Genomic DNA, 17,703 nt, shown 5'->3' on the forward strand with positions numbered 1-17,703 from the left:
ACACTATAGGACAGTGTTAAAGTGGTAATTTACTCACACTATAAAATAAGTAAATGCATGTCATTTTTTAAAAACAAAATATTGTTGATCAATTGCTGTGGTATAAAAGTTCAGCATATGCTGATATGTGAAAAAATAAATCTTTTGGGAGGATTTAAGAAACAGGATAGTATGATCCATGTGCATTAGGAGTTTAATAAAAATATTCTCCATTAAATAAAAAGTTTCAATATGGCAAACAATGCAAATGAAGATCAAATATGCACCTGGTGTGATAATGCAAACGGCATGGCCTGAATGTGATTATTATACAGGAAATTTTAAAAAACAACCAAGTGTCTTGAAATGAGGGGAGAGCTCCCTCTGGTGGCATGATGGTGCATTTCCCATGGCGGAAAACCTGCTAATTAAATGTTAGAACAGATTCAGAAGGAACTTTATTGCCAAGTATGCTTGTGTATACAAGGAATCCAATACACAGAGACAACACACAGATGTATAAATACAGATAGACAAAAAAATGTATATTTAAATAATAACAAAATAAATCTATATACAGTCTATTCTGTTCCATTCTATCATCTATAGTGCAACTGTACATACAATTAAGTAAATTTTTTAATAGAATGAGATGCAGGGATGTAGTAAGATGCAGGTGGTAAGAGATAAATATTATTATTATTATTGCACATTGTTATTGCATAATGAGGGGAACCTTTAGGGGAACCTTTAACTGTTCATGAGGTAAATTGTCTGGAGGAGGAAACTGTTATGTGCCTGATTGTGCTGGTATTTGGGGCTCTGTAGCGCCAACCAGATGGTAAACGTGCAAAAAAGTGGATGACTTGGATGTGAGAGATTCAGAGTGATTTCTGAGGCCTTTTCCTCACTCTGGATATGTACAGTTCTTGAAAGGTGGGAGGGGAACACTGATAATGAACAAGGGTTCAGATGTCTGATTTTGTAGCTGAGCCAAACCAGACATGTTATATTTCTTATGTTAAATCACATGCAAGTATAGAAAACTACTTGTTTCCAAACTCCAACAAGATTACACTTGATTGTATTGTCAAAGTATACTGACAACTACCAAGGTACTTGTATATTTATCCCATTACAAAGTATTTTATTTAAACCTTAAGGAGTGCAAGGAGTAACAAGTGTTTTCAGCTGGATTGTTAAGAGTTAAAGAGGTAGAGATGACTGAACAGTCTCTTCCTCTCGAGTTTATTAGGAAGGAGAGAAAACTAATGAATAAATTCACATCAGGAATTCAAACAGCTGTTTTTAGACACCAGCAAACTCTCAGCAAATATTCTCTCATAAAATTCACCAGTGTGAAGATATTTAACCATTTAGATAATATAAAAAGAAACTCGATTGAATGAGTATTATATGGTCTGAGACCATCATATTTTTAAGCTTTAGAAATTCCCCGGTATAAGTAATCAAACCGCATCACTGTGCGTTTCAGCTGTTTCCACTAGAGGGCGCACTGTAAACACAAGCTGAGTGAGTCTACGGTCTCTACACACACGTTGTTTCTTCACGTTCACTATTGCATTGAGCTCTATTTTACGCATGAATGGAACAAAGCAATGAAAAGTCGACGGCGATGGTCGAGTTTTTAATAAGGAGTAAACATCTAGATCTAGTTTTTTTCTTATTTGCCAAAAAAATGTGGTTTTCAAACAATACAATATCATCCTCCACTTTTCCACCACGCATTAATAGTAAATTTAAGTGTAATGAAGCATCATCTGGACTTACTTGGGAATCCTCTATGTATCTAAAGTCTTCGTGCGCGTGCATTTTGACATGTTGGAACGCTTTCCTCATTGTGACGTCATAAAGAGCCAGTTCTAACGTTCTAATCTTTAGATTCGAAATAATGACGTTATCAAAAACAAAACACAGCGAAAGGATGAGGTATGGCTCTATTGGTATCTTCACTTTTACTAAGAAGCTAGTTCAGTTATCTTTTTGTTTTTCTGCAAAAATATATAAATCTGATTATTGATCTTAATATCCATTATTTATGGAGCAGGTTTTAAAAGACAACAAGCATGGAACAAAATTATATCAGTTATTGAATATATCTAAGCAAAAAAAGAGAAATAAATAAAAAATAGTAAATATTAGCTGTTTCACTTGCTGCGCACATCTTTTATTGATTAAATTTAATATTACTAATGATGCACCGCTATCAATAAAGATATATTTGTTGTGTTGCTTATGTACTTGTGTGCTTAACTGAAATTCAAACAAATAATCTTAGAACTATGTTCTAAGATTTGTGTTAAAGTTGTTAAAGTATTTATTTTGCTTTACATCGGTGTGATATTTTTTCCAGTTTTTTTTCTGCACTGAGGAAAGATTTTCAAAGATGAGAAGGAGTCAGAACGAGACACCTCAGCAGCAAACTGTGAGGTTTTTAGTTTCTGAAAATCACGAATGAATAGCAGTGTTAAAATATCACATATTTATGTTTTTTTATTGTAATATTGCAGATACTACAAATAAGGGGAGGCAAAAAGGACATACTGTCCAGGTAAAGTCAATACATCATTTCACACACAGGACGTTATGTATAACCAACGTTATGTTTAGAGATATTAAAGTCTTTGACCTAATGATAGGACACCATCTGAGATCAGAGTTGAAATGAGAATGAAAATGTTTGTGTTTTAAAGCAAAAATGCAGGGATGACAATCACTCCAGAACTGAGTAGCAGTGCACCACATCAGCAAACTGAAGGACCTGAGCGAGATCCGGTAAGCTGTATTTATTTAGTTAATGCCTGCTTTATATTTTTGGACATATTTTGATTTTTTAAATGTTTTATTGTGTGTGCCATAGTGCAAGACAGTGTAATAGTTTACAGGGTTTGTGTCATACCACTAAAAAAATTTCCAAGTGAATAGTGTTGGATAAAACAATACTTGGAAACATTACAACAAAATAATTAAGGTTTTGTGTATAAACAATGGGTCATATTCAGAGTTTAGTTGTGTGCAGTGAGGATTTAATACAGTAATTGCGCATGTAGCTACAGACGTTTTCTTTACAGGAGAGAGCATCAAATTAAACAAAATATTTGTTTTATTATGATTAATTTCATACATTGTAATAGACTTGTATATTCTTTACAGAGGTACATTGAGTCTAAAATTAGTCTAATTTTTATTTTAGGCACACAGTGAAGATAGCCCGGGCACCATAGAAAAAGAGAACATTCATCTATCACCCATTAAAACCACCAGATCAACTGCTCCCACAAAGATCTCAGGACAGGTTGAACTAGCATATGCTGGTAAGTTATGAAATATTTCATTTTACCAGAGCACCGTGACTTGTATAACAAATCAGTCATAATGCACACAAAACTAATTGCATGTTCTATATGTAATTGAAAGGTCTTGCAGCAAAGAACCCTGAGATGCTGAGATTTTTCAAGAGGAGTCAGAGACTGGATCTGAACAGATTTTCTTCATTCAGAGACATGATGCGCTGGGAAAAGAAAAATGAATATGTAAGAAACCTATACAGCAAATCTCAGGTGTATGCCATAGTGCTAGATAGTGTAATAGTTTACAGGGTTTGTGTCATGCCACTAAAATAATTTCACACAAGTGAACCATGTTGGATAAAACAATGTGAGACAAGTGTGAGTCGATGGGAACATTGCAATAAATTAACTAAATGAACAAATTAACTAAATTAACATATTCAGAGTTAAATGTGTAGTGAAAATTTAATACAGTTATTGTGCATGCTGGTATTCAGATACCAGATGCCAAAGAATTGGTTATTTTTTTTCTTAGGGTTATTTTATTAATTCACACATTGTAATAGACTTGTTCAAATTGACATGTTGAGATTCTGAGTCTAAAATTAGTCTGATTTTCATTTTAGAAATATAGCCTGGATGCCACGGAAAAAGAGAACATCCATCTATCACCTATTAACACCACCAAAACAATCCCTCCACTAATGATCTTAGAAGAGGTTGAAGGAGCAGATGCAGGTTATAAAATATTACATTTTATCAGAGCGCAGTGACTTGTATACCAATCAGTCTTAATGCACAAAAAACTAATTGCACGCTGTATGTAAATAAAAGTACTTAGACCAAAAACGCCCAAAACACCAAGAAAGCAGAGAATGGATACAGTTGGTCTTTCCCCATTCAGAGGCATGAGGTGTGAGGAAACGACAGATGATCAGGTAAGAAAAACATTCAGTAAGCCTCAGGGACTTATTCTGTAAATGTGTGTTATCAAAGTTGATTCAACTCTGAATTTGCAGACCACAAACTTTCATCATACATGTAAAAATAAAATATGCTGTGTAAAACAGCTCATTTATATGTAATTTGCATTAATTGAAACTAAGTGAGGGGGGCACGGTGGCTTAGTGGTTAGCACGTTTGTGTGTGTGGAGTTTGCATGGTTTCCTCGTGCCTCGGGGGTTTCCTCCGGGTACTCCGGTTTCCTCCCCCTGTCCAAAGACATGCATGGTAGGTTGATTGGCATCTCTGCAAAATTGTCCGTAGTGTCTGATTGCGTGAGTGCATGAGAGTGTGTGCGCCCTGCGATGGGTTGGCACTCTGTCCACGGTGTATCCTGAATGAACGAATGAATGAAACTAAGCAGAAGGGATTCATAGGATGTGATGTATTCATAATGAATATAATCGTTGATTATCTGCATTATCGCATTTCTGTTCTTTGTGCTTTTAGAAACAGTTTCTGAACATCATGGAACCTGTGACAAGCATATACATGATGAACTATTCAGCAAAACAGAAGGGGGTGATAACATTTAATTTTGAGAAGGATGTGCAGAATCTGAAGGACAATATTAACTCCATAAGAATGTCCACCTATATCCAGTTGTACAAAGAATCTGACCAGTCTTCTGTACCTGAACTTAAATATGAGGATGAGGGCATCTTGGCTGCTCCTGAAAGCATGCACGAACTTGCTGAACCTCTGACATCAAAAGTCAAATCTGACTTTGTTTTGGCTACAACTGTTCTTGAGAAAACCAGACCTTTTGATGTTACCTCTCAAATGATTCAGATGACTGGATTCCAGGAATATGCTTGGCCTGTCCCTTCACCACCTTCTGGTGATAAGCCAAGTAAGGGAATCTTCTTATGATACATAGTTAAGATTTGACATTTTTCTAATCTTTTAAAGACTAATCACTTAGAGTGATGTGGAGTGACAATGTGATTTTCTGTTGTTATACTCTGGGTGTTAAATTATTCTGAAATATTAAAATCACAGCACATTATGAACCATCCAGTCATAATCTTTTCTTTTTTGTGTCCAAATTGTAGATGTCCCCTGAGGTGGACACTCAGTAAAAGCCAGGTCTTTGCCGAACATTTTCCTGAATGTACAGTGAAAATGTCATTCTTGACCAGTCTCACCAAAAGGTGAAGGCAGTGAGGAAACCATGATGATGTTTCCCAAAAAGTATGGCACAGTATGGCATTTTTTTTTTTTACTAAAAATAAAATAATACAAACAAAATTAATTTGTTGTCTCTTTTTTTTTTTTACTAAGAAATAAGGGAAAATTAAATTAGTTTTAAACAATGAATTAGAGAGTATAATAAGTGTGAGAAAACATCATCAAGCTCAATCTTAAACTGTAAAAACATATCCTGTAAAACTACAGTAAAACACTGGCAGCAAGACTTCCAGCTGTTTAATGTCATATTTTGCATCTCTCCTGTATTCTGAATTACAGTTGCTTACTGTTTTAATAGAATACATAAAATGCATTTTTATCACGACACACTAAAAATCTGGGCCTGTATTCATATAAATTCTAAGAATGAATTCAGACAGCTCCTAATTTAACCTAAAGATTTATAACTAGGAATCTTATCATAAGAGTTATTCAGAACCGAAGTTTGTGATTGGTTGTCCAAAAAAGGAGTGCTTTTAAAATATGGTCTATTATAAGACTTCACTTTCTCTACATGTTAATTTATTTGAGGCTATATCGTGTAGGGATTATGTTTGTGACTGATCATCTTAGAGATGCACATCTGTCATATTAGAGACTAACATCTGTATGTTACAAATGTAACGTAAATGTGCTTGTATTGCATTTTGGCTCTGTTTCGGAAATAGCATATCTAGCTGCCCTAGCAGCAGAATATGTATATATATGTGTATATCTATATACAAAGTGTGTACCTTTTTTAAAGAAAACATGAGTGAGAAGGCAAAACAACTGTATTTTATTTCTTATAGGATGCTGGTTAATATGTAAGGCATAACAGAATGGCACAACCATCAAAAAAAAAAAAACATAAAAAGAAAATAAGGAAATAATCCCTGTTTAAACGTTTGAATTCCTTTGGTTCTTAATATCATGTATTGCCCCCTTTAGCATCACTGATGGCATGCAGTCTTTTCCTTAATTGTGCATGAGGTCCTTAATTCTCTCAGGTGGTATAGCTGCACATTCTTCTTTGCAAAATGCATCCAGTTCCTGTAATTTTTTTTAAAATCTCCCCAGAGTGGCTGAATGATATTGAGGTTAGAAGGACGGCCTCCAGAACCTTCAAATTTTTCTGCAGTATCCAATTGAGGGTTAACTTTGCCTTGTGCTTTGGATCATTCTCATATTGGAATGTCCGAGATACATCCCATGCGCAGCTTTTGTGCTGTAGAATGTAAATTATCTGCCAGTATTTTCTGATAACATGCTGCTTTCATCTTTCATATCTGCTAGTATTTTCTGATAACATGCTGCTTTCATCTTTCATATCTGCTAGTATTTTCTGATAACATGCTGCTTTCATGCTGCTTTTCTGTGCCACTGGAGCTCACACAGCCCTAAAATATGAGATTCACCACCACGCTTTACAGTGGGGTTGGTGTACTTTTCACTGTAAGCCTTGTTGATTCCTCTCCAAACAGAGCATTTATGGTTGTGACTAAAAAGTTTAGTGTTGGTCTCATCACTCTGAATGACCGCTCCCGAAGCTGTGAGGCTTGACTAGGTGCCATCTGGCGTACCGAAGGAGAGCCTTTTTGTGCCATGGGCGCAGCAATGTCTTACTCCTAGCAACTCAACCATGCAGGTCACTTGTGTTCAAGTACATTCTTATTGTGCTCCCTGAAACAATGCCACCACTTTTTTTCCAGATCAGTCTGTACTTCTCTCAGAGTTGTTTGTGGGTTTGTCTTTTGTGTCCTGAACAATTCTGGCAGTAGTGTGTGAAATCTTTCTTGGTTTACCTACCTGACCTTGGCTTAGTATCAAGAGAACCTCTCATCTCACCCAGGGTCATGACAATTTTTAGTGATGGAATTTTGAGAGAGAGAGAGAGAGAGAGAGAGAGAGAGAGAGAGAGAGAGAGAGAGAGAGAGAGAGAGACTGACTAACATCTCCTACTGTAAACAGAGCCGAAATGCCATAGCGGCAGAAATTATATAATTTTGACTTTTCGACGCTGTTGAAGAAATTTACACTTACATGTAATGTACATTACATTAATTACATTTGTAACATACACACATCCATTTACTGGCCAATCAATCACGGTCTTCAAAAGATTGTGTCATACCTAACAATGGGGCCAGCCTTGCTGGGAAGATTTGACTTCTGTAAGACTACCTTGTGCTAGTCTTATGAGACTTTGCATTCAAAGACTAGCAGCTAATCTTTGATTAACACTAAGGGAAGATGAGCTATTATTATTGTTAATATTTCACTAATGTAAAGTTTATTTATACAGTTATATTTATTTGTACATGTATAGTAGTGAGAAATTCTCACTCAATAAACGCTTATTATTGTTAATATTTCACTAAGAGAGAATAGGCAAATAAGTGTTAGTATTTCTTCAATGATGTCAATTAAAACATTTATTAAAACACAGTCAGGCTCAGGAAACACATACATGAATGAAAATACATCACATCACATACATCTGCATTAAATGGCAATACGGCACTATATGTAGTGCAGAATATGTAGTGTTCAATCTGAAGAATGAATGGTTTGAATAAAAATGCTCATTCATTACCTTAAAAACTCTGTCTGGATGCAGTCTGACTGAAATGCATGGTAATGGTCATCAAAACATATAGTTTCCATGTGTTCCACACAAAAGCACATTTTCATCTTTCATAGCAATAGTTTTTTATCTTACAAAACACTGACATCTCACATGGTAGTTCTGTACAGATAATAAACTCAGGGCGATACTCTGTACCAAGGTGTTTGATTCACTTTACAGTATAGATAACTTCTGACATTACCACTCCTATTTTGGAAGCAATCTCCTTGCCACCTTTAAGTTTACCGATGCCTATCTTTCCTGGACCAAGAGACAATCTGTACTGGCAAAAGATTCCCAGTACATCGCAATATAAAATTTATGGTTAGTGTTTTGGTGATGTTTTTAAAACTTTTTAATTGTGTTTTAAAGATTTTGTGTTTAGCTTCATAAAGCATACCACATGTGCAAAATTGGTCCATTTTTTCTTATACACTGTGGATAATGTATCAATGTGATGCTCAGGCAAAAGATTTCTTTCAGGAAATAATTTTTTGAATAGCTGGTGATGTTCAACTACCTCTAGCAAGTGCTACTAAGCCATAGAATGCCGGTAAAAAGCCGAGAAAGCTGGTAAGGGCGTTAACATGTAATGCGAAATCAGGGTAAGCAGGCAAAAATCTACCTGTTCAGAGTGGATTTTGCTTTAGGCAAATGAGTAACACTGCATTCAAACACACTCATTGAGAAACACATTTTTAAGTCTTTTTTGGCCACCTAGGAGCATAATAATGCAATTGATGCAATCCATAATTTAAAACCCATATTTTTTGATAGGTGATAACAACCTTCTGAGCCTTCCAGTAGCCACAGCGTGCCCCTACTGGACCATATCGATGGGCCCATTAACCACTGATAACATCCATTCAATAGTGTGATAACATTCGAAGCGGGTGTGTTTTTTCCCCAAAGGTTATTTGCTTTATTTTGATCTCTACCATATACCTCAGTGTTTATATCCAAACTATAAACTTTTATCCCAGTATATGATTTTATCATGTTTAATATTAATATTAATATCACATTAGAAACAAAATCACCTGGGTGTTAAAATCGAGATCGTGCCAAATCTATAAAACAAATTTTATTTATTTTTTTTACCAGCAGACAAAAATACCTTCAGGCTCAGCTCAGTTATTTTAACAAATTTTTGGGCATCAAGTTCAAGTTCAATGACAGTGGAGAGTATGAATTATTTGTGCCTAACAAATAAATAAATAGTAAATAAATAGAGCATTTTTAACTACAGCATATCTTTCAATTTTATCAGTGACGTTAGGAAATTCAACGTTTAAAAATAATATACACATCAATAACAATTTAACAAGGCTGACAGCAACAGAAATACTAATTAAATAAGATTATTAACATTAAGATTTATTGTTGCTTCACCAAATATGTTTTCACCGAATGAAAATTCGAAAGTTATTCTGAGTTTGAACCAACCAGATCACACAAAGTTCATCGAACTACAACTTATGAAGTAATATTAGAACATTTATTCACACAAAATACAAAAATTATGTTTTAATGCGTTACTTTAAAAAGAGCTTACCTTTCAGTGCAAAGGCAAAGAAAATGGCAGCGCAACGACGAGAAACTTCTTTTCAAATCTCAGGGTTAGATTGAGAGGCGGAGATTAACAGAGTAAAGTTAACGAGGCAGAACGAGGCAGAACTCTGATCTTTTTCATTAACACAAAAGGTATCTTTCACTATTTGTTGGTAAATTAACTCCTTAAGAGTATATGTAGAGTAACACTGCTTGATTAACAATCTGTTTTACTGTGTGAGAATCGTTCTTCTACTCAAGGATAAGAGCAGCATAAAATGCTTTTAATTTGTTTTATTTACATGTATTGATATGTTCTCTTCTTTCCTGTTGTATCTGAGTTTACATTTAAATAGTTCATTGTCTTTATAATTCTCGTGTGATGCGTGAATTCGAGATTCAGAACCACGGACAGCAACGCGTCCTTTTTTTTTTTTTTAACACGAAGAAACTTAAACACAAACACACACTAAACCGCACTTAAACATACAAACCGCTCTTTATAAAACACCAAAAGCTTTTACTCGACATTTCTCAACTCCTTCAGCCATTATCAAGCCTCGAAAGGAGAAATACACGGGTAAGTCACTTTCTCCAAAGGGTTTTTAAAAAACGTTTTTCGATGTTGCGATACAAATTAAAGTTCAACTCGTGAAACCGATCTTTAAATCAAACAAACAGTTTTTTTTAATCAAAAACCTTTTTAAACGATTTAGAAAGTCTGCTCCTATTTGTCTGATCATGTGGGAAATTTTTTTAAAGGAAAGTAAAACAAGAAAAACGAAAACAATATTATGAAATTGACCTTTAAGCTAGCTCAAAACACCAACAACTCACAGGATAATAGTTGTTTTTTGTTCTTGTTTTTTTTTTTTTTTTTACTGTTTTTTATGATGTTTTATTATATAATATTGCTTATGTTAAGAACAAAGTTCAAATATGAAACAAAAAAAAAAGACATATTTTGAAATTCACTCAAGAAAAAATTGGTGATTATTCACACACACACACACACACACACACACACACACACACACACACACACACACACACACACACACACACACACACACACACACACTCACTCTCTCTCTCTCTCTCTCTCTCTCTCTCTCTCTCTCTCACACACACACACACACACACACACACACACACACACACACACACACACACACACACACACACTCTCTCTCTCTCTCTCTCTCTCTCTCTCTCTCTCACACACACACACACACACACACACACACACACACACACACACACACACACACACACACACACACACACACACACACACACACACCAAGTATCACAACACAACAGCCTTAGCAAATCGACCCCATCAGTCAGTGCCCCCCTCTTTGGTACTTTGGTATTATGCAATTGGTTCACTAAATTTACATTAATCTAGTATTATAAACTCAATAAATAGAAATAACCCAGCAAAGTGAAGTTAAAATCACAGATTTGTTTTTGGCATATTTACTGACCCAACTATTTTTTTTTGTTCAGTTTAAGAAACAGGTTGCTGAATGCAGTGAGAACATTACTATGCTGTGGCAAAATTAACAAATTAGGATTCATTAGCTTGTAGTGTATCAGAATATTTGATATTTGAAGCTTGCTCCTGGCTATTGACTCTGAAGTGTCAATGGTTCCTAGAACTAAGCCCCAATTAGCCATGGTTTCTGTCATCATGTAGGCAAAAAGAAAAGATCTGTATATCTCGTGTTGGAGTACATTGACTTCGATCACAGTACTTTGATATTTAGGTTAATATGGGATATTTCATTTAATTAACAATTAAAAAAGAAATTTAAATGTGATGTGAAAATGGTACTTAATAATAGAGTTTAAGACTGTTTTCTCTTTACCCACGCACAGAAAACTCTTTGCAGGAGCAAGAGGCTGGACAACATCCACTCACTGAGTTCAAAGATGCAGAACACCAACAAATGCTATTTGTATGTTTTTTCTGTGCTTATAGTCTATATCACATTTTAGTAGAATTGGTCTGACTAGTTACATGGTGTTCATTTGTTTTAATGAAGGCGTCTAACTGTAAGGGAAATGAACATGTAAATGTAGTTTCTATAGTAACAGCTTATCAAAAAAAAAAAAGCTGTATTATGGATGCTGTACATAAACAGATGTAACTTCAAAAAGGGGAAAGCTTAGAGAAGTTCATTACAGTAACTTTGTGTGTTTATTTCTTTACATCACCCATCACTGATTATATTTTAAAGCAGTTTCCTTTGTGTTTAATATTCTTGTGTACTGTATAATTGTCTATGCAATCTATTTTTGGTCATGCAGTTTCTATTCAGGTCAATCTTTCAATCAAATCAACAATCAATTATGGATTTTTTTCTTTTGTCACAGATGTCTCAAAAAACAGCTTCTGGCACCTAAAGGTGTGTATACTTTTGAATTGTGTAAGAAAGTATTATATGTCTGGGTTACATCATGATGAACCAAGCAGCTTTTTATGTCAATGTATCAATTACTGTACTTTACAGGCAACAAAACTAAACAAAATAAAGAAATCCATGGGCTGAAGTTCAAAATCATTGGCCTTGAAAAAATCCTACGCATAATGAAGGTAACTTTTTTGTTTAAAACGAGGATGTAAGTTAAATTTACTTTTAGTGGTAGTAAATATAACTAAATGCATTTGTGTTACCTATGGTTTTTGATGTTTGTTTTTTATTCATTACAGGTGAAACTTGCAAAAATGGAAAAGAAGTTTAACAAAGGTTATTCCCAACTCTCTGAGTTATGCTCATCATCTACGTTATTTGGAGCACTTGTAAACCTTACTTAATCAGCTAATCATGCTCCATGTGTTCTTAATAAAATGGATGGTGAGCCTATATTTTGATTAAGGTATTTGCATTGACTATCTAATAAACTCGTCTTTCCAGAGACAAAGTGTCCTTCTGCGCAAAATGGGAACAAGCAGAACGTGGACAAAGGTATTTAAATGACATACAGTGAACATAGGAAATTTTGTATATGCATGTGCTAAACACTGTCCCCTCCAAAACTTTTGGAACAAAAAAAGAGCTCACAATCTATTCAGACTAAATATGTGGTCTATGAATTACTGAAGACATGCTTTCCTAAACAGTAATGTAAAGTCATAACATAATGTATTCCACATTAACCCAGATATTGAATTTTCAGTTAACATTCAGACCCTGCGACAGGAAGTGAAGCCACCTCCTGTACCTGGAGCTGCCCTGACCTCAACTCTATCTCAAGAGCTGAGTGGAAAGGTTCTCAAGGAGAAGGGTCCAAATACACCCAGGATCCAGCCTAACTGGTCATCAGAAGAAGAGCCATTGTCTGTCAGCCAACGGTCAATAGCACCTTCTTCCACTCCTGACCTTAAGAAAATCCTGGAAAAGAGGCCCGGCTCTAGCATGTCACCCGAAAAGAACGTAAAAGTTCCACGACTTGACACCCATTCTCCCAATACTGCAAGTCCTACACCTCTTGCAAATTCCAAACAAATGAACAGCATGAGTGTAGCACCAGGAAAAAGTGAATGCCACACAGGGAAGTCCCTTATCTACGGGGCCTTAAAGACACTTCAAAAGTCATGTTTTGATGCGTTGCCTACAATCGCGGGTCGTCTTCTTTTTGGAAGAATATCTGAAATTCCTGGTCTGGGAGATGAAGAAAAATCAGTCGTTTCAGATTTTTGTGAAAACCGGGTAAATGAGTGTCTACTATTTTATGCATGAAATTCAAATGATTTTATCTTGTCTCTAGCTTTTTTATAATTGATATTGATTTGTCATTGTGAGGGTGGGACATGGTTTAAGCAGAGGGTAAAGGTGGTTCCCTTAATATGGTATCAAAGGGTGAGGACCAGCATGATGGAGGTGGGGGGTATTGGTTTTGGAAATGCCTTACCCCCAGACCGGTGGCTCTGGATTCACCAACCTCTGGAGGGGAACAGACTGGTGGATTTAGGGTTTAGAGAGTTTTTTAGGGGAATTGGTCCCTGTTTCCATAGTTGGGGGCAGGGGAGGGAATGGAATACCAAGAAGCGAGCTTTAAAGGGAGGGAGATGGTAGAGGATTGTCAGCCCACAGATCCATGACAAAGGACGGTGACACTGGCCCCATTCTATCACATGCCATTGGATCACCCTCCGATTATATCTTTTGGGACAGGTCTTTACTCTATACTCGAACCACACCCCTACTTACACAGTTCTTTCATTTTTTTAGCCCAGGTTTTTGTAGCTTCCCTAAAGCCAGTCTATAAGAAAGTCATAATTTTCTTTACTTTGTTTTAGATAAAGGAATTGAATACTTGTTTGATTTTGTTGTACTGTTGCTAATGACTTTCTTCCATCACAGGCCTCAGCACAGGACTTTATGTCAGCGATTTTGTGCATGATCAAGGCAGAGGGAGCAGCTATGAAACATGAATTCCTGCAGACTTTGTGTAGGGTTTATGTAGGCATGTGTCAGAAGACTGGAGATTCTCACAAGGCACATGCCCTCGCCTACAGGCTTCTGAAAGAAGGTGAGATTGTAGTGACATTTAAATATTTATTATAATGTATTAACTTCAGGACAATGATATAATGACTAACAAATGTATCTTGATTTATACTGTACATATATGTACATATGTATATTTATATGGCATCCTTGTAATACTTTGCAGACTTTCCTGAAGCCCCGAAGCTTATTTTGGTCATGGCGACAGCATGGCCAGGCGTTTTTTCCCACGACAGCTCACTGTGCCAAGCCATCCACAAAGTGACCAAGCTGAAAGCAGAGGGAGACATATTAGACTACCTCGGCGAGCACCTGCACTGGGATGAGGTAAACAGCAATCTAATTGACTCTCAATGTTCTTCACAGATTTTTGGATTTAAATGACGGTCAGAACTGTCATCAAATATCTTTTTAATATTTGCTTACTTTATGACTCTTAATTTATTTATTTTTCTAGTGTGTGCTAGTGCTGCTGAACATCAGCAAATAATTTATTAAACTGCATTTCACTTAACAGCCATACACAAAGACACAAAATACATTACGTGTTAATGCCTTTTTATGCCTTATTGAGGAAGAAAATCTTGGCCTTTAATAGCTCATTTATACTCGCTGTTAAATATGTGTAAGTGCATGCAAGATGGCTGCCACACACATTGCTCTCTTTGATGCTTCACATCATGACAGCGTGTTACATTACCAACATAAACAGCGGACACAGTATAGCACTATAATAATGTACTGTACTTGTACTAATATGTACTATTCTAGTCTGTTATCGAGTATTTTCTACTCCACCACAATGGGGCCCTTGTTAATGTTTGCTACATAAACATACCTTTTTAGTAAAGTGTGCATTTTTCAAATATATTTAAAAATCATGGGGTCTCCTGGTGGTTATTTTGAGTGTCAGCTTTTAATTCCATGGTTTGTTCATCTACACTTTTTCTAGGACTCCTCCTTATATTAGGTTTGATCAATAGAGATTGAAAATGGCAGAATAACATTTAGCCTTACCTCTGTATTTTAATGATCTGCAATTTGATTGGTTGATGACTTTCCGTTGTCACCAGATTATTGGAAGCATTTTATAATTATTGGATTTTTTTTTTGTCAGAAGCCTTCAGCTGATGTCCACAAAATTATCTCCAGCACACTGAAGGCTCTTCTCCAGGACAGCAGTCTGACCTTCAAGAAGAACAGTTGGTATGGATTTGACCTCTGCCCTGCTGCCTGGGACTACATCTTCAGTCTGGATCTTCTGTGCACACAACAGGGATGGATGTGGACCTTCAAAAATATTATAAGGTAACTGCATTACATACATGACACAAACAATTCTCCACTTTCCAGGTTTATTGTTTACATTCAATAGTCAATTTTATTTGAATCGATGAAAAAAAACAGTGTTTGTCTGTAGGCCTCCTTTTTTCCTGTCTATTGCTATCTTTTTTTCTTTCGGACTTGAGTTTACATGTTCTGTTTTTTTCTGTAATTCAGCTGGTGTCCCTTTGTTTATTATGTGTTTAGTATTTTCAAAAACCAGCATGCTCAAACCATCAAGGGTTTTAATTCAGTCAGGGTGAAATTTGAAAAATTTAAAATAGAAAATTTCCAAAAGATCTATGTCCACCACCACATAAACACACATCATGGTGCTCTTTTTCTTATTTACCAGCCAGGAGATTTGGCTGAACATGAGCACTTGGCTGATGCAAAAAAGATCTCAGCATACGGCAGTCGGAGACGTCTGCATAGCAGCACTTTTGAGGCTACTTGGTAAGTCTATTGGAAATCGTGTTTTTGGGAATCATCACATGCTGCCTCTGGATTATTCAGTTTTTCACACTTGGTCTTTATCCATCTCAAACAGGGCGACTTGGCCAGCTGGGCCTTAAGGAGAAAGAGGCTAGGTTGGTCAAAAACCTTGCAAACGGTATAAAAGACTTTGGAAACTACAGACTATCAGACGTTGCAGGTATGCCTTGGGAGGTGCAGCTCTCAGTGTTCTATGCCACTCATGATCTGGCACCCGGCAACCCCAGGGAAGCCCTGGAGGCTTTGACATCATGGCAAGAAAGGATCACACAACCGGTTCCTCCAGCTGTCACCAGCTGCATTACACAGATCAGTACGCTCTGTCAGAAGATCTAACCTGTATATAATAAATGAATCTGTTTATTAACACCACTATTTTGTCTTTTCTCTATGTATTGGGAAAAAAATCTGTATGCAATTGAATTTGATGTGTGAAAATCTTCCTCACGTAACAGTCTCATCTAGTGAAGTGACTGGTGGTATATTCAACCAATCAAATTCTTTACCCATTTGAGCCGAGGCGAACCATGTATCTTTATTGAACGGCTCATTTAAATGTTTGCTGAATTGATTTTCTTAAGTTAAAATAAATTCCTGAGGGCAGAGACAAAATAGTGTTGATTTTAATGAAATGAAAGAAATGTGAAATTTGAAAATATTGATAAAAAAAATGTAACTCATAATTGACTGCTGGAAAACAATATTTCAATTCTCAAAACCAAAGTTACAATGTCAAGGTGGAGAACATTTGAGGGTTTTAGGCAGACAATTAAATCTTTACTTTATAGAAGTCCTTATATGTGAACTTTACACATTAATTAATCACACGTATTTTAATATTGTTTATGTCTTGTGTAATGTATTGTGGTAGTAAGTCCACATTGCACAGGTTGTCAAATATATTTATGTATTTTCAATAAAAATAATATGAAGACAAAATAAAGTTTTATTTTAATAGTAGTATTGTTAATTTTACTACAATAACCCGTGTATTTAACTGTTCAATTTAAGATCTTTTTCCATAAAACGAGTTGTATCGTAAATTCTACGGTTATTGCATATTTTGTGAAATACACTGTATTTTACTGTTAAATTTACAGACATTTTTTACAGTGTGGAGTTTACTAGGAAGTTAAGCAACTGATACCAATGAAAGCAAGTCAGAACCTTGCTGTTAACATTATTTACTGGATAGTAATCTTTACCATTAAATAACCACAGTTCCTAGCCACTTTTCCTACAAAGGTACTGTGTCACCTCACATCCATATTTTAGTGTCATACTGTTGGTTACTTGTTTACATTTTCACACCTCAGGACATACAACCTCACTGAAGAATAGACTAAATATAAGTATGATAAATATTGCTCAAGCAGAGGCTTACAGGGAAAATGAATATTTAAGTTTGGAAAATATATTTTGCCAACAGGCATCGACAGAAATACACTTTATTTTTAAATATACTGTGTACATCCAAACAAAAAATGTCAGGAAAGTCTTGATACAATTTTTTGGCTTATGTATTATTATAATTTTGGTAATTATACACATCTAGGTAGAATGGTGAACTGAAATAACAACAGTAATGTATTGTTAATATAGTCTATGTGAATTTGTCTGTTTAAATAATACATTTGGTAAATCTGCTGATTTGAATGATTAGGTACAGTATGAACCTAGCTATGTGTAGACTGTAACTTTATTTTTCTTTTGACACAAACAT

At 35.6% G+C, this 17,703-nt stretch overlaps 2 protein-coding genes across 5 annotated transcripts; both read left to right on the forward strand.

Annotated features, from left to right (window-relative positions):
- Window positions 1–1,858: 1,858 nt before the first annotated feature.
- Window positions 1,859–5,547, forward strand: LOC113643588. The gene is made up of 10 exons (XM_027147921.2): window positions 1,859–1,929; window positions 2,354–2,425; window positions 2,511–2,551; window positions 2,694–2,775; window positions 3,194–3,314; window positions 3,418–3,533; window positions 3,917–4,028; window positions 4,125–4,228; window positions 4,743–5,145; window positions 5,348–5,547. The coding sequence occupies exons 2-10, from the start codon at window positions 2,387–2,389 to the stop codon at window positions 5,356–5,358; spliced, it is 1,029 nt and encodes a 342-aa protein (XP_027003722.2). The 5' UTR covers window positions 1,859–1,929; window positions 2,354–2,386; the 3' UTR covers window positions 5,359–5,547.
- Window positions 5,548–9,618: 4,071 nt separating this feature from the next.
- On the forward strand, window positions 9,619–16,352 carry LOC113642103 (little elongation complex subunit 1-like). 4 transcript variants are annotated; one of them, XM_027145441.2, is made up of 12 exons: window positions 9,619–9,795; window positions 11,527–11,606; window positions 12,025–12,056; window positions 12,162–12,244; window positions 12,362–12,398; window positions 12,567–12,617; window positions 12,829–13,361; window positions 14,016–14,184; window positions 14,329–14,489; window positions 15,280–15,470; window positions 15,841–15,941; window positions 16,036–16,352. In XM_027145441.2, exons 2-12 carry the CDS (start codon window positions 11,581–11,583, stop codon window positions 16,314–16,316), a joined length of 1,665 nt encoding a protein of 554 aa, XP_027001242.1. In that variant the 5' UTR covers window positions 9,619–9,795; window positions 11,527–11,580; the 3' UTR covers window positions 16,317–16,352. The 4 variants fall into 4 exon arrangements, with proteins under 4 accessions (XP_027001242.1, XP_027001234.1, XP_027001250.1 ...); XM_027145433.2 differs by lacking the exon at window positions 9,619–9,795 and adding an exon at window positions 9,925–10,222; XM_027145449.2 differs by lacking the exon at window positions 9,619–9,795 and adding an exon at window positions 9,925–10,222 and having other exon boundaries at window positions 15,283–15,470.
- The last annotated feature ends 1,351 nt before the right edge of the window (window positions 16,353–17,703 follow it).

This window comes from Tachysurus fulvidraco, chromosome 3 (genome assembly GCF_022655615.1).
Source record: "Tachysurus fulvidraco isolate hzauxx_2018 chromosome 3, HZAU_PFXX_2.0, whole genome shotgun sequence".
Taxonomy (NCBI): domain Eukaryota; kingdom Metazoa; phylum Chordata; class Actinopteri; order Siluriformes; family Bagridae; genus Tachysurus; species Tachysurus fulvidraco.